The sequence below is a fragment of the Puntigrus tetrazona genome, chromosome 20, assembly GCF_018831695.1.
Source record: "Puntigrus tetrazona isolate hp1 chromosome 20, ASM1883169v1, whole genome shotgun sequence".
Taxonomy (NCBI): domain Eukaryota; kingdom Metazoa; phylum Chordata; class Actinopteri; order Cypriniformes; family Cyprinidae; genus Puntigrus; species Puntigrus tetrazona.
In genome coordinates this window covers 753106-778165 of record NC_056718.1, presented here as the reverse complement: position 1 = coordinate 778165, position 25060 = coordinate 753106, and the positions used below count along the sequence as shown (strand labels likewise).

General features: G+C 41.4%; 1 protein-coding gene and 1 long non-coding RNA gene across 20 annotated transcripts in view; one reads left to right on the top strand and one right to left on the bottom strand.

The window, feature by feature from the left end:
* epb41l2 (erythrocyte membrane protein band 4.1 like 2) overlaps positions 1–24599 on the top strand; it is a 68944-nt gene extending 44345 nt beyond the window's left edge. For 7 of the 19 annotated variants that reach the window (XM_043218968.1, XM_043218952.1, XM_043218955.1 and 4 more), the window contains 8 exons: positions 1011–1130; positions 1935–1988; positions 3191–3748; positions 4539–4667; positions 5695–5793; positions 6416–6496; positions 7449–7560; positions 9828–10723. In XM_043218968.1, coding sequence (XP_043074903.1) covers positions 1011–1130; positions 1935–1988; positions 3191–3748; positions 4539–4667; positions 5695–5793; positions 6416–6496; positions 7449–7553 — 1146 coding nt within the window. In that variant the 3' untranslated portion in view covers positions 7554–7560; positions 9828–10723. Of the gene's footprint in view, positions 1–1010; positions 1131–1934; positions 1989–3190; positions 3749–4538; positions 4668–5694; positions 5794–6415; positions 6497–7448; positions 7561–9827; positions 10724–23710; positions 23994–24120 lie in introns of those variants that run through there. The other 12 variants (XM_043218965.1, XM_043218963.1, XM_043218958.1 and 9 more) reach the window with 7 other exon arrangements.
* On the bottom strand, positions 11401–13968 carry LOC122324502. The gene is made up of 2 exons (XR_006247190.1): positions 13149–13968; positions 11401–12002 (listed from the first exon to the last, which is right to left on the bottom strand). It is a non-coding gene; the product is annotated as an uncharacterized LOC122324502 (long non-coding RNA).
* Positions 24600–25060: the final 461 nt, after the last annotated feature.

Below are 25060 nucleotides of genomic sequence, written 5' to 3'. Positions count from 1 at the left end.
ACTTTCTTAGCTCTAAAAACCATTTTGTCAGAACACTGCTCTCCTTGTTCTATTCTAAGCAGCCCGTACAGACACACACTTAATGCGTTTACTCTTGATTACCTAAAACACATTAGGTGAAGCTTTTATATCTACTGTATGAATTCACTTAGGAAAACCTGAAATCAAATCACTATTCAAATTGAATCTTGTGACTCTGACCGTATAGTCTTATAGTTCCTGATACGAACTGAAAGTTTGAGTAGTCATTTAGCTGTCTCTAGGGTTTTCCCAAAAAAAAGACTATTTTTTGCACCCAATCAGATTTTATTGGTGGTTTGAAAGGACAACTCTTGTGACTGGAAACGGCTGCTCGGTCGTGAGCGTCTTCACAGGCTGGCTAACACCTGTCACTCCTGACGTCACAATGCACTATTGTCCGCTCGAGTCTAAGTAGATTTAAGAAGACAACCCATAATCCCAACTGTCTCACACCCCCCTCCTGTTCTCTGCGCCGGCCAATGGCGGGGCAGTTCTCTTCACTCTGTTGTTCATGCTTCTCCTTTGGTTTCCTCGGTGCTCATGAATATTTTGTGTTTTCTACCACGATGCTTCTCTCATTGTTTAGGTTTGCTCAGTGGCAGTCATGTTGTCTTTCAGCTGCGCACATGCTCCTTCTGTTTATTTGCATTGTTTTTATGTTTTAATGTAGTAATTATGTAAATGATCAGCTCCTGCCAAAGACGATATTGCACTTTTTTGCACACGTGCTTGTGTGTGTGAGTGATTTTTGCATTTTCTTTGCACCCATTGAACACCGTTTCTACAAACACTGTTGTTCGCACACGTGCTCTCCGTTCGTGTTAAAATGCGTGTGTGTGTGTGTGTGTGTGTGCATGTTGTGTTAGTAGATGTCCTCTTCTCTCTCTGTAGAATCACTGAAGTGCTTTTGTGTTTCTCTCTCTCTTGTTTTTCTGTTTCTGTGTCTGTTGTTGTCCTTGCACCCGCTCGTTTCATGTCTTGCCCTGTAGAGTCTGGAAGAGGAGCTCACCTCTCTCTTTCTGAGTAAGGCGTGCTTCTCTGGGCTGGCTGGCTCCTGCAGTACAGCTGCTGCTCCAGCAGAGGCCAGTCAAGGCTCAGCTCAGCCCGAGGTGCCTTTACCGCTTCATCTGGCCCTCTCTGGCTTTCTGACACCACATGTCTGCATCTCTATAAAGCTAAAGCAGACCAAGTTCATGCTCAGATCTGGCGCTCGGTATTGATCCAGCCCTCGCTGATGTGTGAAGAAACACTGTGTGAGAGTACATAGAAGTAGTATGCTGCTGTCCAAACGTTTCAAATTTGTGAAATATAATTTCGAGTTCTCTGTGAATACTGCACTTTATTCCTGGGAACAAACCTCAGTCTTTAGTGTCACACGATCCTTCAGAAATCATTTTAATATGCTGTTTGGATGCTCTCGAATCATCATCATCAATGATGAAAACCGCTGCACATTGTTTTTGTTGAAACTAATATATTTTTATTTGAAAAGGAAAACTTTTGGAACATTATAAATGTTTAGTGTCAGTTTAATGCATCCTCGCTGTAAAATAGTATTAGAGTTAAAACAAATTAAATAAAAATACTAATGGCCTTTTGAAGCACACACAGATCAGCTCTAGAGGGGTGTTTCACTGCCAGACCGCTCAGAAACATCCAGTAACAACATGATTAGCACATCATTTCCATCTCTGCCGTCGTGTGTGTGTGTGTGTGTGTGTGTGTGTGTGTGTTCACTGCTGACCTCTGTCCCGTCCACCGCCTCAGACCCGTTAACTCTCCCACCCCTGCTGTCTGGGGTCATCCGATCACGGAGATCACGTCTCAAATGCATCTCCTGTGATCGGGCCTCGTCCCGTGAAGGTTCCTCTGAGAGCGTGTGCTTGAGTGACTGTGTCTATGATTACCTCCAGGTTCCACAGAAAAGCCCTCCCCATCCCGGGACAGACAGCAGAGACGCCAGCCAGGTGGTCCATCGTCCTCGCTCAGCCGAACACCTAACATCACCTGAGCAAACACTCATCTAACACCACACACATCTCATGCTTTTCCATTGCAGACCTCATGATTCCAGCTCTTTTCTCTCCACCTTCACCAGATCGACCATCCATCTGTTTGTCCATGCATTCATTCGTCTCTCGGCTTACGATCGTCTCTCTTTCTCGTTATGTTGCTTGTTGATTGTATGTGTGTGGTGTTGCAGTCTTTACGGACCTCAGTCGGAAAAGATGCCATGTTTGATTCAGCACAGAAGAGAGCAGTGCTGTGAGCGACGGTGTACAGTGTGTTCAATCTAGAGTTCAATCTAGATGTTATTAAGGAAATATCTAAATGTCTTTACAAGAATGAGACCAATGTGTAATACAGATGCCCTCTTCACATAGCCATAATTGTGGTCTTAAACATAGGAACTTTGTGCACGTGAATGTCTGTGGTCTTAAAAATGCCAATGCGCAAACTAAATTTATCTCAATGCCCCATTGGCATCTTCAAGTGTATTCCTTCATGCATCATGTTCTGGAATGCAATGGGTCACGGAAACCTTTCAGATACAAGTTAAATATTAATAATTCTATGTTACCGATAAGTTGGTATTAAAATAAAAAGTATGTTTATTTTGTAAACAGTTGCAACTGTGTTTATGACTTAATTGGAAGCACCACCAAAGTAAATTGTCGTGTTATAGGGATAACTGAAGAGACGTTTATTTTAAAAATGGTTTAGAAACGAAAAATGAAGCCCTGTAAACACTTGCACTGTATTTGTGTCCCATCAGGTAATGGAAAGTGGGCCAAATACATAAGTATTAAGTGCAAAGACTGCTACTGTGGGTATTTGGACAGGGCAAATAGGGCTCGTTCACATCTATCCACTACAATGATCCCTTCTGTTTTAGGCAACAGACAAGGTTTCATTCTTGTAGACTGTTTTGCGGCTCCTCAAGTAAACCTCACACGTTTCAAGGTCCACAAAACCGCACTGATTGAACAGACTGTACATCTCTACGTCACAGCCTTGTTTTTAGTCACTTTACAATGACATTGTCTTTGACTAAGGTCTACAGGAAGCTTGTTTTCTTTCAGTTTTTGTTTTGTGTTCATGGTTTATGTTCTTTGCTTTTCTCTCCATCCCTCGTGTGTGTGTGTGTGTGTGTATTTGTCTGGTGTAGAGCACAGAAGTTAAACCCGAAGTCAATGGCCAGCCAGAAGTCGTAGAGGTCGTGGAAGAGACCGTTGTCATCGAGGAAGTCGTCAAAGCCAAACCCAAAAGCCCCGTCCCTGAGGCGTCGTTTACCATTGAGACGGAGGTTAAGGAGGAGAGGAGTTTATCGTCGGACAGCGAGAGTGAAGAGGAGGCGGAGTACCACGCTCAGCCGCCCAGCACGAGCGTCTCCGTTCAGCAGATCAAAGAAGAGCCAGAGGAGGAGCAAGAGGCGGTGCTTACTCAACAAGCCCCGCCCCCTGCGATAGAGTCACAGCCATCGGCGGAAGCAGCTGAGCCCGAACCTGCAGCAGAGGAAGAGAAAGCAGCCCAGCCTCGTGAGGAAGAGCACACAGACGAGCCGCCGCTGACGCCGGATGAAGCTCCCAATGGACACGCCCCCCAACACCAAGCCCCGCCCACTCCCCAGACTGCCGCCGCTGAGGAGGAGGAGCCTCTCATCGTGAACGGCAGTGCCTCTCGCTTGGAAACGGATCACCTGCCGCAGGTTATTTGTTGTTCGGAGGTAATTGACATCCCTGGGCTGAGACGGCCGCCTACGCTTTCCCTGCGCCGCCACTCTTCTCCTCATCTCCTCTTCCGTTTCCCACTCCTTCCTCCTTCCTGGATGAAGATCCTGCTTTATCTGCGCAAGGCTGAAACCTCTTTAGCCTGTTTTAAAGGAAGCGTTTACAGCACAAAAGAAAGCGTCTTAATGTTTGTCATTCCATCCTCTCGCCTTTTAAGTTGATTTTATATTCCATCCCACACACACACACACACACACACACACACACATATATATATATATAAACAATGGGTCGCTGCATGCGGGGGCTTGTATCTTGTGTGTCGCGTGGGGCTTTGTGGTGCATGTTTTATTTTCGTGTACTTGATATCATAATTATATGATAAGTGCATGTAAATAGATTTTTCGCTCTGCTAGTAGCGGCAGAAACTTCAGTAATGCCTCGGAAATGATTTAATTGCACAAATAAATAGCACACATCTTAAGCATTGATAGAAATAAAAGCTCAATATAGTAAGATCTGACCCAGCGCTGTGTTTTTGTGCTTTTGCATGTGTGTGTCGTCCTTTAAACACTGCCAAAGATCACAGGAACCAAAACTGCACTAATGTACCGTCACACTGAGGCTTTTTTCGGGTCGTAGGCTGCATGCGTCATACCAAAGACGTCTAGTTTGTAGTGGTGTGTTTCTTTGAACTGCATGAGCTTCCTGTGTAGCGGTGGTCGCGTGTTTGTCACGGCACACATCTGCGTGTATCACACACTCACGGCCTCTGTCTCTCCGCAGCCTCCTGTTGTGAAGACTGAGATGGTTACGATTTCAGACACGTTCGCTGCTCAGAAGACGGAGATATCCACTAAGGAGGTTCCCATCGTTCACACGGAAACCAAGACCATCACGTACGAGGCCGCCCAGGTGAGAGGGGTCAGGTGATCCTGTGAGAGGTCACTGCACTGGGTCTGTAGTCTTATATTAGTGCGGTCGAAGTCTGGATTCAACTTCTTGAATGCAGTGTTGTGGTCGGTTGAAGGAGGAGTTCACCCGAACATGAGACCTCTATGAGTTCTGCTGGACGCGCAGATTTAGAAAAAAGTTCATAACCAAGCGTTTTGGTTTACTATTTCTTTTTTTGTTCTACTGTAGAAGTCAGTGGTGGCCAAAACAGCCTGGTTACTAACACTCTTTAAAATATTTTCCTTTGTGTTCGGCAGAGCAAGGTTAGGAACCTGAGAGCGAGGGAATGATGATAGAAAAGGCAAATAAAGCGGCCTTAACACGTGTAATAAATTCTACATGAGTTTCAGAACTAAAGCAGACCAGATCAGACAGCTTTAAGGATTCATCTGTACTTGATTTAGAGTTTAGTGTTTGATCATTTAGATTTTTGCTGAAGGGCACAGGTAACTACAACCTTTATTACAGTGGGTTCATGTGAAGATTTAAGAATTTTTTAAGTCTAATAAATGTTAAAATTGATAGCGGTAGAGATGAATGGCTATATTCAGTGATTAAATATCATACAACAGTTTTATAGAGAATAGCATTTTGTTGGTATCAATAATAAAAGATGCCATTAAACATTTAAAATGTAACGTCTTTGTTGTTTCAAAACTGATTTTAAAGTGAAACAATTGCAATATAAAATGGGAGTAATCACAGTTGTATATTTTTAGTTATATGCTAGTGTATATATATATATAATCTCTCTCTCACTGTATACGTGTTGGTGTATCTTCACTGCTAAAACACATCCCTTCAGGAGGAAGCTGTAATGTGTAATGACTGTGTTTAGTCATTATGGTGGAGTTTAGCTCACGGTTTCAAAAGAACGCTCCGAAGAGCTCCAAAAGAGCTCCGAAGCTGAATCCTGTCACGCTGCTGATCGTTTTGACATGGCTTCACCAACATTGACTAAACCGGTTGTTCTGTCTGTGATTGACAGCTGGATGGTAATGGAGACGGGGAGCCAGGCGTGCTGATGACAGCTCAAACCATCACCTCCGAGTCCCTCTGCACCACCACCACCACACACATCACCAAGGTGACACACACACACACACACACACATCAAATTATAGAAGCAGGGTACTACTTTAAATGATGATGTAGTATGTTATATTATTTTATTCATATGTAGTAATTCATTATCGATAAGAATTCAAAGGCTTAGAAGTAGCTTCGATATATACAAGATACAAGGAGGAAAAGACCATTACACGTGACAAAGAACAAGCACTTTCATTATTTGGGAGTGTATTAATTATTACTGATTATGACTGCTTTGCGTTTTCATTTAAACTATTTAACTACAATTTATTAAAGTAAAAATGAAAAGTTTTCTAATTATTTGAAAGCACAAAAACAAGTTTTATGTATTCTTACGATAGCTTTATCATTTTTCCCTTAGATATTCTGTCTTGTATTTAGATTTTTAAGGCATAAAACACTTGTCTTTTAATTAATGAATTAATTTCACATTTATTTCGGCGGCTCGCTGTGAATACCTTTTAGTTGTGTGTGTGATATTAAGAAGAGATTTCCTCTCAGAGCAGTTCTGGAGGCTCGCTTAGTAAGAGGCAGACGTTAATATAAGACATGCAGAATTTATATTTAATAGAAATTTGCATTGTAATATTTATGTCTGTCTCTTTAATGATTGACAGACACTAAAGGGCGGGCTCTCAGAAACTCGCATCGAGAAGCGCATCGTCATCACGGGAGACTCTGACATTGATCACGATCAGGTGAGACTCTCTCTCACACACACACACACACACACACACACTCTACATGTATAGAACCAGACGCTGCCTTGAGTCTGGTTTCTTTGGTTTGATCTGCTCATTTAGCTCTCCCTTCAACGTGGTCTTCTCTGGGTTTGTTGTGAAGTTAAGAGTCGATACAGTCCCTCTTTTACCCGGAAGCTTCTGACTTTAATCAATCGATCTAAACACTTGCATTGGTTTGGACGTCAGTACACGTAATAAAGTGAATCTATTAAACAGCAGCAGCAACAAATGAATCGATAAGCAAAAACACTATAGTCTTTACTGTAAAAATGAAATATACATTTTCTTTTAAAGTTGTAGTAGGTACAAAAACAGTGAGTGCTTTTATTCTTCACATGAACACTTTAAGACCGAATGCACTGAGCTAGTATATTCACACCAATCAGCAGTTTTCTTTTATTTATTTATTTATTTGCTTGAGACAGAGAAACTGTGTTTATGTGAACTTAGTTTTTTTCGACCGTTTAAACGCAGTATTATATTTGAAAGGTTTAAAGTGTTGTGAGATCTTCACATTGCCCTACGTACAGCACGCTGATTTCTCCCGCTTTCACCGGGCTGGTATCGCTGGAGCGGGCCACACGCCGTAGCGTGGAGGAGCTCATGATCCTCAGGCGCTCGTTTTAGCCGTGAGGTATTTCTGCCCGTCTGTGTCGTGTGACGCACACGTGCACGCAGCTTCTGATTGGCCGGGGCCGTGCACACAGGTTACCATAGCGATGTGACATTTGCCATCCTCTCAGACTGAGAGCTGTTCACGCAGGTCCCAGCGTCACTCGTTTACATGCATGCGTGTTTCCCATCATCCGTTTATTTTGAGTTGCTTGTGTTTTCATTCATTTTTTTTTCCTTTAAATCTTTTGTTTGCTTTTGTTTGTTTGTGCTGGTTTGCTGTGGGCGGGCTCAGGCGCTGGCCCAGGCTATAAAGGAGGCCAAAGAGCAGCACCCTGACATGTCTGTCACTCGCGTGGTGGTCCACAAAGAGACGGAGCTCGCCGAGGATGACGACTGAAGGACAGGTAAGCGCACGGCAACGAGCTCCGCCCGCTCCGGCTCCTCCTCCTCCTCCTCCTCCACCTGTCGTCCGTCCCCTTTTGTTTGCTCTTTTTCTTGTATTCATCTCTCCTTTCTTTTGTGTGTTTCTCATGTTAAAGCGGTCTAGATTCACACTCATCTGTGCTGAACTGGTTCCGACTCTTATTTCAGGGGATCCTCGTTCACCGTTAAATGAAATGTATGATCTCTGCATCGAAAAAATAAATAGGGGTATTGTCGTATGATTATTTTAAGCCCCTAAATTTGATCATCTTTAGCAAAAAACGCCACTGTGTTGCATATTGCAATCACTGCTGCTTAATGAAATGATTCCAAAACAAATTGTATTTATTATAAATATAGCTACGAGCAAGCCCAGCAGAGGCGAGACGAGGAGCTGAGCTAAGCAGGCTTGGCAATAGTGCTCGTTTTGGCAGCTGTTTTTAATTTAGGGCGTCCCAAATCGTGAATTATGGACTTATGGAAATAGCTGTTTTTCATATCTCCTTACTATTAGTCAGTGGTGAGAAACTGCAGGTACTCGCAAGTCTTGGTCATAACATACCAAATTTGATCTCTATACGTTAAACAAGTGATAAATAGTCTCAAGATCGTTTTGCCCCAAGATTGTTTCGAGTTCTTGTTACATTATTTGAGAAAATAATCAAGTTTTTTCACTATGGTTGGAAAATGATCTGAAAATCAGAGCAGCAGTCAAGGCGTTTGAAAAGTTCATTACGGTTTCTTTTTCCGGTGATGAATTTTTCCAGACCTCTCCTTTCATCTCGTTATAAAGCGGTGTTTGTGAGCGCAGTGCTGCTTTGTGTACAGCGTTACTGAGGAAAAAGATGTAAAAGAGACACCCAATGGTGAAGAAGTCATTTACAAACACAAGAAGACCAACAAGTGGATGGGAATATGCTAATGTTTGATGTTGAAGTCATCATGAAACGGCTTAGTTTCTCGTTTCAGTTATTCAGAATTGACTCTTTCCTTTAGAGACAATAACTTTATACACGGTGCACTTTCAGATTTAAAACTTTGCAGGATGTTTTCGTTCACCTGGAGCTGTGTTACACACTGCATTAAAGATGATTTTCAAAAATCCACGATAGGAGCACCTTAATGTCTGGGCTGTTCAAATGAATGTTTTGTCCTCTAGCTGTGTGCCCATGTTCACCTTCTAAGCATGCTAGACCGAGAGTGCCTGATGTGTAGGTGGCGTCATTGATTTGAAGGCATCTAGTTGTGTTGCGATGTCCATGAGCGCTGCTTGTTCCTGGAGCTCATTATGAACAGAGGAAGTGCTTTAGTGCCCATACGAGCACTGTGGTGGCGTGACCTCCACCCCTGCAAACACTGAGCTCCTCTCAGAGATGAAACACTCTGGATGTGTGGACGGTGGGCGACTGTGGTGTGGATATGTATTCAGACCTAGAGCCTGGCTGACTGTACTCCATACAGCTCACAGTCAGGCCCCGTTTACAATAGCGCATTTTCATTTTAAAGCACGTAACGTTTGCTACGTTTACCCCTATCGTTTACACTACTTAGTTTGAGAACTTCAAGGTAGTGTTTCGTTGTATGTGGCGTGACTGCCCACATTGACTTCACCATAGTAATCACTGAAACACAAAAACAGCTCAGTAGCTCTGTATGAACCTACAGCATGGTGAATGACGTCAGGTTCACCGTTTTAACATGGCGGCTTACGTGCCTGGAGCGCTCCAATGGGGCGTCTATATACGTCTATGCTTGTACCCATAGATATGTGTTGGTAGATTCCCCATTTGACCACTCCAAATCAATAGGACGTCTACCTATACACATCTATGTTCATGAATAAATAAATCAATAAATCACTTTTATTTATATACCGGTCTTAATGTTACAGATTGTATCAAAGCACTGAACCCTATAAACGATAGGGATGTTATAATGTCGAAATTGTAAACGAGGACCGGTTTTATTATAAAATGCCATGAGTGATGAATGTACAGTCAGAGAGAGCGTGTTTAGTGTTTTATCTGTGATACAGTATCTGTTCTGCTGATGATGGACGGCTCTACATAGGCAGGTTCTCCAAGTGAACACGTGACGTTCATAGTTTTGACTTCTCTTGTTCTCTCGTATCTCTATTCTCGTCAGCTAGACACAAGCGATTGTACCATGGATGTGTTTTTTCCCCAGTGTTCTGTTAGCTTTAGTAAGATGTGTGTGTAGTAACGGTGTGCTCTGTGTTCTCTCTCAGAGCTGAAGAGCGACGAGGGACACGGAGGAGACCAGAGCGGCTCTGATCCTGTACAGAAACACTTCTTCATCTTCTGTCATTCAAACCAGAACCACTTAGCTAACATTTGTAGCATTTTATTTTTTTAGTCTTCGTTTTATCTCTTTCCCTCAAAAGATCGTCTTTTCCAATTCTGAGGACCAGATTTGTTATTTTTATTGTTTAGTAGTATTTCACATTCCTAGTTCACGAGGAGGAGTAATGGATCACTTTGTGGTGGAGTACTGTGTAATAATAATAGTAGGAGCGTGTGAAGATGATGGGGGTGGGCTGATGAAGGGGCGGGGCTACCGATGGGTGTGTTTTCCTGATGAGGGACCGGCGCGGGACAGTGGTACTGTGTGGTTCTCATGGCAGTCATTCCTCTATGCAGTCAAACATTCCACCGAGGAGAGGACGAGCGGCTTCTACCTCTCTCTCTCTCAGCGGCAAGACAAACGCAAAAAACTCCACTCACCATCAAACCTAGGCAGCTCTTTGGGAACTTTCTCATTTCCAGCCATTTTCTGGCACCAATATTCAGATATGTATTTGTAGAAACCTGTTGGGTTTTTTTCTTCTTTGTTTTAAATCAGATGATTTCGGGTCGAGGTCGCTCTGTTTGCCCTTTTAAATCTTTTTAATCTGTTTCTGAAACTTTTGATTAAATGAACAAATGAGATGATGTTTTAGGCCCGTGTTCCCTGCTCTCTCTCCCGGCTCCCATCTGCTCCATCAGCCCTGTGTATAGCAGTTAATGGTAGAATTGACTCTCTCTTTCTTTTTTAAGCAGCTTTGGATGATCTGTCATGTTTTTATGCCCCACCTGACCCATTGTGTAACACTCTTCCAATAAAAGTTTGTTTATTCTCTAATAATCCTGAGACTGCTTACTCTTCAGTGGTTGGCTCTGTGTTTATTGGGTTCACTCGGGTCTGAAACACCGGGTGCATTCAGTAGTTGTTTAGCGCGCATTAGCATCAGAGTTGTTGATGTTTTTCAGAGCCAGTGATCTGTTGATGTGGATCAGTGGGATTACTTTGATATCACTGAGTTTCAGAGACTGTCTAACCAACAGTGAACTTCTTTACCTGTACAACACAAAAGAAGGAAGCGACCTGCCCCGTATAGGCTTAATTCCATAAGGCCATTTCTTCTCTCCCAAGTCCTGAGTAAGTAGCGGAATTAACTGAATTTGATCTGAATTAAAGCAGTTAGAATTAAAGAAACACTCCACTTTTTTTCGGAAATAGGCTCATGCTCCAGCTCCCCCAAAGTTATAATAATGTTTTTGAATCCATTCAGGCGATCTCCAGGTCTGGTGTTAGCACTTTTAGCGTAGCTTAGCATAGATCATAGCTACATAGCGCCGTGATGTAACACAGAAGTTTTTTTCCTCCGCTCTTGGTACACAATATACAGAAGAGTCAACCAAAACGGTAAAACTCAACTTATTAACTCTGACAATGTGGAGTGTTTCTTTAAATTTAGTTTCATTATGCATCATTCAGATAATAACTTTGATCAAATGACTTAATGCATAAAGCTTAAAAAATTGCTGAATGCACATTTAATGCATGTACACTGGCTTTAGTCTATAAAATACAGTGACTATTTGGCTGGAAGCTCAAATATTGGCATGATTCAAATGAATATTTTCTTGCTTTAATTAGAGATTCCCAAGCATTCTTTATTCATTGCAGAAGTAATAGTGAAGATCTCCAGGCAGTTTTTATTTCCGTCAGTCTGCTGCAAGCGAGCAATCAGAATGAAGAGAGCTGTGAAATACTAAGACCTTGGTGGTTTTGTGATGTCTGGGAGAACGCAGGCTGTTTTTTGTCCTAGCGTGTGACACGACATCATCCTCGAGTTCACCCTGCTGTGAGACTCCAGCGGGAGGCTGCTCAGTCTTTGTGGTTTTGTCTCATTTATTCTGGGAAATTTGTGGCAGTAAATGAAGAGAGTCGACATTTCGAGCGCCCTACACTCCACGCTTCTGGAGATGAAGCTTTACCAGTGACGTCAAGCACGTGTCTGAAGACTCTGAGGAGAGATGGAGGCTCGGGTTGTTCATCGCTGATCATCGTCGCCGCGGCCCGGAGCACAGACGAATGGCTGTTCTCCGAGGGTCAGGGGTCACAGCCAGCTCTTCCTCTGCTGGAAGATAGAAGCACAGACTCTCATCATGGCCTGGAGTCTCTGAGCTCTAAGCTCATCTACACAGGTAGAGTGAAGATCCTGTCATTTCCTCAACCGAACCCAAATGAGTTTCTCTCTTCTGCTGAAGATGTGTGTAACAAGTAGTATATGACTTCCTCTGTTTCAAATACTATGAAAGTTGATGGCTACCGATCTTTTGTGATGTAAAGGCTAGAAACAATATGAGGCGAGTAAATGACAGGACTTTCATTTAAGGGAAGCACATATTTCTAACCATTTCGAACTAAACGGTACTGAAGTCAGACAGAAGTCCTCTGCTGAGCTTTGTTTCAAACATACATCATCTTTCAGTCTTAAAAACTTGTTACAGTCTGATCAAACAGCATCTGTAATCTGTTGGATGTCTGATATTTGATGGCTTCGTATATTCTGCTTTTATTCACAATATAAAATATCTCGCATAGTCGCACTCAAATATTTCATTTCCTGTCGCAACATATTAAATGACTAATTACAGTTAAGTTTGAGGGATGAGAAATACCCATGTTATTAATTAAGGTGAAGAGACAAATAGTACAAGACACCGTTGCTAGTGCAGCTACCGAGACTGGGGTACTGTAAGACCCGTTATAACAGGAAAACAATGAATAAATCATGCTGTAAGTGAGTTGTAAGATTGAATCTAAAAAGTACGTAATCAATATTATGTCATTAAAGTATATAGCTGGAGCTTCTCAGCTCATAAATCTATTTCAGTAAGTACACTTTGGACGCATTGCAATCTAACTCATTTATCATTGTTGACATTGTGGTGGGAATATATAGTATATGCACATACACAACTATTCAAACAACAGACTATGTTTTTTTTATTCAGCGAGCATGCATTTGCAAATATTGAATGATTGATCAATGATGTAGAATGAATTCTAAAGGCTCATGAAGGACACCAAAGTCTGGAGTAATGATGCTAAAAATACATCTACGCATCACAGAAATAAATTACTTTTTCACAAATACTGACAGCAATTGGAATAATATATCATAATTTGACTATATTTTCGTTCGAATCAGTTCAGCCTTTAAAAAAACTCATTATCTCAGCCGTGTATGTTGGTTGTCAGCAGTGTGGCGGTGTCTTACTCTCTCGGAGGTTCTGGCCGAGGACAGCGATGATCAGCAGCAGAAGAGCTGTGACGGGGAAGAAGACCGCCGTCCACAGAAACCATCCCGGGACCTGGCTCAGAAACACCGCTGCGCTGGACATCCGCTCGCTCGCTCGCTGCTGGACTTTGGGCTCCCAAGGCAAAGCTGAAACCCGTGATGATTGAGAGGGATTTACAGCGGCTGGTTAATGCTTCACTGACTGACCTCTGAACTGTTGTTATCAGAGCAAATCACATCAACAGAGAGCACAAACACGCTAATGCATGTCAGAATTAGTGATTCGGGGCTGCTAATGGAGGAAGATCTCTGCTTTCTGCCTCTCTGTATAACAGGAGCGGGTTTCTTTTGGGAAACCGATGTGCACAAGGTGCTCTTTTCAGGAGATCCGAGAATCTTTCGAGCTTTTCAAGTCTCGGAGCGTCACAGTATGCCAGGTTTCAGTATTTAATGAAATGGCATGAAAGCCCTCTCACACAAAGCACTGAATGATTTGAGAAGAATTTAAGTCCGGTGCTGTGTGACCTTTAATCTTCACATCAACTAAATAAGCTTTTCCGTGCGGCTTGTCCATGTAATTCATTTTAAATCCTGCTAGCAGCCCCTCAGGAGAAGAATGTCACACTGGACCCGAGTGAAAGCAGTGTTCAGGTCACCCTGACACGAGCTGGATGCGGTGATGTGTTTTCTGTCAGTCAGAACAGACCGTTTTCTCAGTAGACTTGTGTCTTGTGTCTAGTTATTTAAATGACAGGCGTTTTTAAGAAGATTAGAAGCGTCTGTCATCTCTGTGGTTTGTGCTTCATTTACATACGCTGGCATTTGATAAAGAAAGCCAATCTTCTGCTCGTTCCTGTTCTCTCTGTCTCTTCTGCTTCTGTCTTTTCCTTGCACAGATCTGTGTTGATCACTGTGTTTGATTACACATCAGCCCAGACGCTCTGATTCAATCAATAGCTTTTTATTCTTAGCCTGTAACACTACTTTGTACTCTGTTTGTGGGAAATGGGATTTGCTTTGCTTTCTGATGCACTTACTAAAATTGGAGGTCAAAGTTAAAACCAAAAATGGCCCTCTAATGGACTCGCAGAATAAGAAATGTGTCCTTAAAGGGTCATTTCATGAGAGAACACGGTTTCCTTGCCCTCTTTTTAACTTTAGAAAGTTACTGTATCATATCTGATACACAAACTTCCAAATGATCAACTTGATCCAAACTTTGCTGTTAGACTTGTTTTCTCAAAATATACTCCACTCCTGTCTCTGATTGATAGTTTAAAGTTCATCATCTAGTAAAAGCTCGTTTAGTGTGATTGTACAAACACCCAGCTTCAGCTGCTGCTTCTCGTGTCAAATCTGGACTGATTTTGATCAAGTAAAGGTCAGAATAAGTGCAGTCATATCTCCAGATGAACTCTTACTGGACTCGAGCAGCTCAGCTTTCAATCATTTTCTAGAAGAGTCTGATCATCAGGAGCTTTACTTTCACTGTTCTTCAGCGGAGCAGTGATCTTCACAAGCCTCCAAAACATCTTCTGAGGAGCCTTTCTTTCTTCATCTAAAGCATTTTATGTCTGAATCATTTTTCATGTCATCTTACTGAGATATATTACTGGAGATGCAGAGTGACAACTACTGTTATAAAGATCTAATTGATTTATATCACAATCATGTAATGTAGTGATCCCTCTTTTTAAGAAGGGGAACCGGAGTGTGTGTCAACCACAGGGTTCTATGCCAGTGTTCTGGAGAGGAGATTTTATCTGATAGTTAAACCTTGGATTCAGGAGGAACAACGCGGCTTTTGTCCTGGTCGTGGAACACTGGCTCATCCTCTTCAGCCTGATGGAGAGTTCCTGCCTCAGGTGGAGAAGTTTAAGTATCTTGGATAAGGAGCTTGGTCACTTGGAGTAGACCGGATCAAGAGAGGCCAGCTGAGGTGGCTCAGGCATCTGTTCTGGATGCTTCCAGGGGAGGTGTTCTGGGCATGTCCCACCAGGAGGAGACCCTTGGGAAGACCTTAGGAACACCTCAGTGTTTCCCCGGAAGAGCTGGAGCAAGTGTCTGAGGAGAGAGAAGTCTGGCCGTCTCTTCTTAGACTGCTGCACCTGCGACCCGGCCCTAGAATGAGCGGAGGAAGATGGATGGATGGATGGATACAATCATGTAAATATACAAAAAATGTGCAGTTTACTGCAGATGATTATATCATAACTATATGAGTCATAAAAGCCTGATAGATCAAATATGATACATTTTTTTAATTTAAAGATTTTGGACTATGGTTCAGTAGCGGTTAATTTCCAAATCTGGCTTTACAATATTAAAGAAATTGACAAAAATGTTATGTAAGGAATAATGTTATTCCGACGAGCAGCGGAGGGCTGTTATATAAGACAGAAGGGCTTTATTAAAAATAATTGAATAATAATTAAAAATACATAATTGTAAATAACTGAACATAAAACCTTGATTTTTTTAAAAAAAATGTGAAAGTAAAGCTTCAGTGAAAGGTTTGCTGGGAAGTTCAAACCAGACCGACATTTAAGGCATTACACCAAATTTCACCACAGAAAATAATAAATGGAGATAAAAGATTGATTTAAGACAAAAAGGTTTCAAAATCTTAGCGGTCTGTTAGTTATCATATAATCTTTTACAGTCTACGAAACAATTGTTGCAGCAGCTGTGTTCGTATGAAACGAGAGCGGGAGTCTGACATAATGAATTAAATATAGAACTTTGCTTGTAACACTAAATTGAGTTTTAATATTTTATCAGCCAACCAAACCCAGCTTCCACAAAGAAAAACTCTTCCCAGCTATTGAGCCGCGCCAACCGAAGCCCGTCTTATTAGTTTCACCGGTTATCTGGGAATAACAAACCTTGGAATGAGGCGACTGACCAATCAGAATCGAGTATTCCACGACGCTGTGTAACAAACGCTGTTCGTGTTTTATCAAAATTAATGTCGATCAAAAGTATGTGTGTCAATAAAAGCCTAAATTAAATCTGTTCATCGTGTGAAGCAGACGCGTCTCTTCAGAAAGTTGGACTTGATTCAGACGTGTTGCTTTTTCATGTCTCATGTCTTAAAGTGTCAAAGTTTTGACTTCCAGTGGAGAGACACGTCTCTCAGATTTCATTAAAATATCTTGATTTGTGTTCCAAAGATGAAGTCATGGATTTAACACAACACAGTGGAGAATAAATGATCATTTTGTAATCATATTCATTTCAGTTTCATATACTTCATTTTGAAGTAGCCTGTGACAGAATCAGCTGTGAGCCTGGATTTTTAAATCATACTCATAATTCTGTATTCGAATGAAAGAAAGTAGTAGATGTGTTTGTCTGTAGTCTCTGGAAATACACTGAGAAGCCAGGGATTCTTCAGTGAAGACACGAGGACACCGCTGCTGGAACTTGGCTCCAAATTTCAAGATGATCCGTCGGGTTGCCAAACACAAGACGAGTTTCACAACCCCTGAAGTTTATCTGACTCTGCGTTCATTCACCCTAACCAGCTCTAATGATGGAGAATGAACACTAAAGCTGTCGCCTGTGCACTTAGCAGTAATTAGCGTTTAATTGCCGCTTCCTCACGCTTTCACTCATTTAATTGGTTGACTGTTTGAAATGAATGTTCTTACCCTTGTCTTTTCATTACAGGTCTAACTGAACAGAGTTTCACCAATTAGCTCATTTATTTGACACGATCACACTCATCCTGTCGATCTCCAGACATGCCGTTCCCAGAGATCAGCCGGAGGAAATGCGCCCGTCTTCAGTACATTCACGTACATTTATTCATTTCTAATGTAATGCTTAGAAGTGTTCTGCGATGGCCGTTTAATTACGTGTTTTCTTCTGCGAAATGCATTTGTTCATCAGTGATCTTTGAGGCTTTAGCTGACGTGTGTCTCGTGAGCATTTATTTGCATACAGTTTGATTGTGCGTTCATGCTAACGCTTCATTATCAATGACAGCACTGATGATCTTAATGAGGGGGATCTAACAGGTCACACCGGAAGAGCCTCGAATCTCACTCCAGCTGTCATGTGCTCATACCTGGCCCTGTGTGTGCGTGCCTTCAATTCTTTATCGAACAAGGAGGACGTTTTTTTTGTCTTGCCATTCTAAACGAAACTTTCATACCCTTTTTCAGTTTTAAGATGTTTTGACAGCATTTCATCATTCGTATTGTCTCTAACATCCTCAGTAACTTCATGACCACTTGCTACCGTTCTTTTTTTATTATTGTTATTATTTATTTTTGCTTTGTTTGGCCCTCAGCCATCTTTCTTCATTAGTGGTTTCTTTTTTTACAGAAATAAAGACATTTAGGTCACTTGATTAAAATGTACAGTTCACCGGAATAATTTTATTTGGTGAGTAGCTGCAGAAGATTCAGTTAAACCAAAAACTCTGCAATCAGTGTGAAAATATTCAGCTTTGTTTTAGACAAATTATGCTTCCGCACTGAATAAAGAAAACGAAATATTCAAGTCAAAATTTTAATTCTTAAGAGAGAAGTGAAAAAAATCCTCATGGCTATTTTAGATGAAATGTATAACCTCTTATTGTGCACTAAATAAAACCCACATGAAAGCATAATTACAGCTTTCCCTGAATAAATATTTATCAGAGGAGGTTAAAGGATGAAGTATTTTCTTTTGCTGGATGCTCTGGGTTTGTTGCCAGAGATTTGACTGTAATTAGCGGCCACTGTCCTCTTATAAATGGATATTTCATCAAGGCTTATTTGAAAAACTGCCTCATCCTTCAAACAATCAAAAAGCATGCGTGTTAATACAGCTGCCAGATCCTAATTGTTCCACATTCAGGCCTTTATGATAATTATCTGTGGTTCACAAGTGTTTAAGAATATAAGGATATAAAGATGCTCTACGAACCGGTTTCTTATGAAACAAGACATCCAGATAAAATCCTGCACAAATGAATTACTGAAAATACTATTAACAGGACAGATGGGACTTTTGTTTCATCCTCTCTTGCTGATTCTTGTAATAATGTTCATGGCAACTCTAAAATTCCTTTTATTGTTTTTTTTGTAAATGATGTTTTTCTTCCTTTTATGTAAAGCTCTTTGAATTCCCACTGTGTATGAAGTGTGCTGTATAAATAAACCTGCCTGTCCTTGCCTCGTCTATAGCACTGCGGTCCTGCGAGGCTGAAACTAAAGGATCACGTGTTACGGGAGTCTGGAAATACTTTTATCATCAGAGCGCAAGACATCATTTGGAGCATCGCTTTTCTTCGTCTTGTACAGTTGAACGTAAAGCCATTCACATTAAGGGCTACTTTAATGTGTTTTTTGGACTCAGAAAAGGTAAAGTTAGGACCGTTTTTTCCCCCTTGTTTTGGTGAGAACGATTTGAGGTCCTTGAGACCAGATTTAATTTCTGCCAGTGTTCACGAGGCTGTGAGGGGTCTGCAAAGAAAGATCTAAAAGCGGTCGCTGACCCTCCTCAAATTTTAGCTTGAATTCTGCTGCAAGCTCTGGGTGTCTTGAATTTTGCCGCTAGTTGTTCTTATTTTGCGTGTCCATCTGAGAAGTCACAGGCCAGCCACATCCAGGCCCGATCCGAGCCAGAGAGGGGCGTTAAGTTCATTGTGGTTGTGATCCAGTGATTAACACACACTTTCAACACTTGCTCTCTCCTCATAAGAAGTCGCAGTCTTCCATTCTGGTCATTTCTTCCATAGCAGCTTAAGGTTGCCGACTCCTCTTTCTTTCCATTGGTTTGTTTCTGTATCAAATCTGAAGAGCTTGACACGCTGTGAATACAAGACTTTCTCATCTTCACCTGTAACAAGGTCTACCTTCTCTAGCTGGACAAGAGGCTCAACCGAATACTGTCCTCAGTTTTGTACGTTATCATCTTGATCACCAGACGCCTTGAGCCCAGAATGAAACCCTGTAAAGAGCTGCTGGCCAGCCCCATCAAAGCCTTTGAAAGTGGGATCCTTCTGGCCAAACTGAAAACTTCCTTGTGACTTTACCAAGTCAGCAAAACTAAAGGTGACAGGCTTACCAGTAAAGAGGGGCTTATTATCATGACTGTCAGCATCTACAAAACTGAGGCTAAAAGAGGAACTTGATGCAGAAGAGGTCTTGTTTGTCATATTTATTCTTGCTGTCTGACAAGAAACACAATGTCTAGATGAGCCTTCGTTTCTAACCAGGCAAGTTTTACAATCCCACTGTCCATATTTTTTAGCAAGCATGGCAGCTAGCCCACCTTGTGGTGTTGCATTAGATTTCAGAGTGCTGCAAGGGGCTTTGCAAGAAACACATTCAGTTTCTGAGGCATCATTCCACACTAAGCAGGACTCACAGGCCCACTGACACTTTTTCTCGGCACACTGAGAACCGAATCCAGTGCCAAATGGGACTGATGATGTTGTTACTTTCTCTTGTTGTGGTGCATCAGCCTGAACTGTTTTCCTCTCAGCCTGAGCTCCAAAGCCAGCAGATGTCACCACAGCATCCTTTAATCCAAACTTAAAAGAATCTGGTATTTGTGATCCGAACGTGAAGCCCTTTGAGCTGACATCAGTGTTGACCTGCGCTGTGCAGACCACACACACTGCAGACGTTTCTTACACCGCACACCTGACAGACCCCTTCACCCTCCTTCTTGGAAAACAGACTTTTGAGCCACCTCAAATTTAAGTTTAAACAGCATTGCCTCGTATGCCGTTTTAAAACAAATGGCCAACTGCTCAATCTTCCGTATGCCATCTACATAATCCATAGCACGCCACACCCAGGATCTGTCAGATCCAGCATATGGTTTGAGGGCCATGTTGGCAAAGATATTGTGTTTAGCAAAGATTTTCAGAACCTGATCGCTCTTCATCAACAGATGAACCTTTCCGGAGATTTTGCGTTTCAGGATTTTGATACTACCAATGCCCCTCTCTTTCCATTTTTTAGTATCTAAAAGTTTTGCTCTTCTTCAGAACAACTCCTCTTCCTCCTCCTCACCAGTTTTCACATTCACTTTATCAGGTCGAGGGACGATGGGCTCAAAATGAGGCCCGTCCTCATCCTTTCCAATGCGTGTGCTATCATTGTCACTTTGCCCACTTTTCTTTTCCCAAGCCTCTGAATTCCCTGATATTGGCTTGGTTCTGCTTCCGAAGCTAAATCTTTGGTCATTGTTGCCAAAAATACTCATCTGAGCACCATCAGTGAACAGAAATAATGCTGTATTTTTACTTCCTAAGGTAACGGCTCCGCTCTGGCTAGGCAGCTGGTCTTGGGTCTGAAGTTTTGGTTCTGACAGCACCTCTGCTTTGCTTTTAGTGTTCTTGGACAGTTCTGTGGATGGAACATCACATGGCTTAGTGATATGTTCAGGCTCTGTCAATGTTGGATTGACTATGGGCTGAGGAACATTGTGACCGTAATACTCCTCACGGTGTGGGGAAAGTAAGGATGTAGCTGGTGATTTAAAGCGGATGGGAGGACCGAAGACCTGCTCTTGAGGAAATATGCTTGCAGTTGTTGACTGGAGAGCTGGTGTGTGTGTTGATTGTTGGCAGGCATACATATGCTGCTGTGGAGGAAGACGATTCATCCTGTATACTGGGCCCTGCAGAGGCAAATAAACAATACATATATATATTACCTACCTCTTTTTTTACTGTAAGCTAGAAGGTACCTTTACCTTCACTGTGAGGTTTATTGTGTTTACATGAAAATCTTTGCTTTACCTTTTTTGGTGTAACGTTTGGAGCAGAGTGCAGAATATACGGTGAGTTGTTAAAATCAGTGTAATAAACATTGTACATTTGAACAAGTACAATTTAATACTTCTGTTCTGACTGACACAAGCCTTCACATAAAGTAAATAAGACTGCATTCTAACTGAGATGTTTTATGGAGAGGTGTTCTAATGACATTTCCAGTACGATTTGTGTCATAAATCCTTAATGTAATACCCATGTCATTATATATACACACATAAGCAAGCACACACACAAATTAATGTATTAGTGTAATAAATGTATTATTACAAAACTATCCCTCTATTCTGTATTACCCAACATAACTACCCCTGTATCCATTTATAATGTGATGTTCTTTTTTGCAAAAACCTTCTAGTTTGCCTCTCAGCTGATGGACAGATTTTCTCAGGTCATCAAAAGAGAAGAGAGAACCGAAGGGATCATCATTTATGTCTTTAGATTCAGGAGGTGGGTAATTCTACAGAAAACAGAAATCACAGCTCATCAGCTCTACACTTAGAGATGGTTTCTTAGCAACATTTTATAAATGAGGTAAAAACATTGTGGAGAATGTGGGGAAAATAGAGAGGATCTATGTGTAGGTATTTTATTGAGTAATAAATCTTCTCTTCGGTTCACCTCAATCATTTTCTACAGGGTTCAGGTCAGACGGCTGGAAAGGCCAGCAGGAGCTTGGTTTTGTACTGTTTTTGAGGTTTGTGTTTGGATTATTGTACCGGAAGGTCCAAACATGGCCCATTATAAGATTTCTAATAGAGTCAGTAGCTTATTGATTTATTATCAGTTTGTACTGGATAGAATTCAGGATGTCATGTGTCTAAACAAGATGTTCAGGACCTCCAGCAGAAATATAACTCCATAAAGTATATTTCATTGTACACATGGGGTCATTTTTATCCGTGTTTGTTGCTAAAAAGCTCTTTTTAGTTTAATCTGACCGTAGAAGCCAGTCCCATTTGAAGTTCCAGTCGTGTCTGGAGTTTATATTTGGATGAGCGAGGAGAATCTTCCCAAACAGCGTGTGGTGACGTAGATGCTGTCTGACCCCGAGTTCTCCAGCTGTGGTCATTGGAGAGTCTTTATCCACTCACCGTGCATTAGGACGATGGAGACACACGTCCTCTTCCATAACATTTTATGTTGATTGGAAATTCTTAAATATTGTCCAGATGATGGAAATGATCTAGCTCTTTTCTTAAAGCCACAACACCAATCTGTGAAGCTCAATTATCTTTTGCTGCACATAATCAGAAGTTTTTTTTCCTCATTGTGACGGATGATTTTTCCCCCTCCTATATTTCTGTGAAACAGAAAGCAATGACTGGATAATTTCATGTTCATAATTACCTTTGGAGTGCACAAAATTGTAACTATGAGTAGAAATACACTATACAAGAATTTCTAGGAGTGCCAATAACTGTGCCCAATGTTTATTTGAGAAAAACAGTTATTTCATAATGATAATTTTCACCCATTTTAAATTCCAATGAAAGGTTAGATTTGTCAATTTTTTAAATAAAAGATCAAAAGGATTAACAATGCAGATTAATTTTCACAGCCTTTTTTGATCAGATCAAGGGGGCCAATATCAGTGATGACGAAGGTATTTGTTATTATAGCATATATGTCCACAAGAACACTTAAAGTAATCAGAAGAGCAAGCAGATGCATGATTTAACATAGCAGCCAATACAAATAATTAGTCAATTTTTCTCTACCTAAATCCAGTGTTTTTGCAGAATCACATCACTTTATGCTTCTCAAATTATCTTTATAAAGATGAATGATATAGTTAGCTATTTCTGTGTCATATTAACTGCTTGTCAAACATGAAAAACACTTTTTTTTTTTAAATTCTGAAAATATTATCGTATACAGTATGCAAATGTCGCTCATTCATCATGATCTGTGTGACAGAAATGTGACGGCACAATGAAACTTTTTGATAAAGTTACTAGCATAACAGAACTCAGCTCTGCACAAAAATAAAGTGCATTGATTCCAAGATCTTTGACTGACAGAGTGCGTTTTAGAAATCAACAAACTTGTCTGTGATTGGCTACCTTGCTTCCTTTGCAAAAATGCATTGTAAAATTATCTGATGTTTCCAAAGCAAAGAAGCAGATACATTGGATTTTTTGCCAAATCCATTTCTTTATCCTATTACAGTTTTTCTCAATTGCTAAAACACTATAACCAGTCTTTTGAACTAAAATTTCAAAACTATAACGCCATTTTTGAAAAAGCACACCCATTTCCCTAAACTATAAACACTATTCCCTGCTTTGACACATGAGTTATATTTGGTGAACTGTTACTGCAAAACTCTACACACAAATCCCTACATTTCTCAGTGCTTACACCATGTGGTCATTTAGAAAGCACTAGCATTCAATAATGTTAACTTAGTCTCGGATGAAATTCGAGCCACTATAGTTGACCATGTTCTTGTCCATGGTATGACTATGAGGGAGGCTGGGCAACGAGTACAGCCAAATTTGAGTCGCTTCACTGTTGCCTCCATCATCAGAACCTTCAGGGAGGAAAACAGGTAGATGTTGTTGCAGTAAGACTGCTCTGTACAGTAACTTTTGAGTGCTGAACTCATGCTGTGACAACACATACACTGTTGTACTATGCTACTGTAATAAAGAAATGCATCAAATTGCCTTGCATACAGAGTTTCTGTATGTTTCCATTTTTTTCCTGTAAAAAGGATGTGGGACAGTTACAGTAATAAGTGCTTCTATTTTTGCAGGACACAGAGACGACCACCTGGTGGAGGCAGGCTAAGGCTTTTGTCAGAGGAGCAAGAGAGGGAGCTTGTGAACATGGTAATTGCCAATAATGTAATCCGCCTGCGAGAGATTCAAAGGAGAGTGATTGAGGATGATCATCATTTTCGAGGGATAAATGCCATCAGCCTCTCCACAATTGATCGCATCCTCCGAAAGAACCAATTCCGGATGAAACGGGTGTACTGCGTCCCTTTCGAACGAAACTCTGACAGAGTGAAAAACCAACGAGTGGAATATGTTCAGGTATGAGTTTTGATTTTGTATGAAGTATTGTGTTCCATCACAGCATAGCAGTTTATGCTGCCATTTGTGCCCTCTTGAACTGTGGTTCAGGGTAGTGATTTACTCTACTGTGTTTTGTGTTTTGCAGAGAATGTTTGAGATTGAAGGACGGCCTGTTCCCCATGAAATTATCTTTGTGGATGAGGCAGGTTTTAACCTGACCAAAAGGAGGAGAAGAGGGAGGAACAGAATTGGTCATCGGGCTATTGTAAATGTCCCTGGTCAGCGTGGAGGGAATGTCACTATGTGCGCAGCCATCAGCCAACGAGGGGTACTCCACCGCCATGCCATTCTAGGACCCTATAATACTATGCTCCTCCTTGCTTTCCTTGATGGTCTAAGAGAGCATATGTTCCAGCTGGACTACAGGGAACCAGCACAGCCAGAGCAGCCTCACTACGTTGTTGTTTGGGATAATGTCAGCTTCCATCATGCTGTTCTGGTTTGTGACTGGTTTACCAATAACCCAAGGTTTTCTAACATCTTTCTGCCTGCATACTCTCCCTTTCTAAACCCGATAGAGGAGTTTTTTTCGGCATGGCGGTGGAAAGTGTATGACAGAGAGCCTTATGTCCGTGTTCACCTCCTCCAGGCCATGGAAGAAGCCTGCCTAGACATAACAGTAGATGCATGCCAGGGGTGGATCAGGCATGCAAGAGGATTTACCCCGCTGCCTGGCTAGGGGCCAATATAGCCTGTGACGTAGATGAGATTCTCTGGCCTGACCCAGACCAAAGACAGGATGCTGAGGTGGAATAATTTTTGTGTATGTGTTGTACTGTATAGTACATGAATAAAAATTTGCCAGTGTACATTGGTTGCGTCTTTTTGTTCATCATGTGAAAATGTTTTTGAGGAAGAACCACAAGCAACATAACTTGCCAGTTTTGGAAATATTGTTTTTAATTTATTGCACCAGTGTGTAAGACTATGTTGTAGTGTGAGTGTTTTTGAGGCCTTGTGTGTGATGTCTGAAGGCAAATTTTGATTTTTCAGCAAGAGTAAATGGTTTTGAGTGTAGAGCTTCA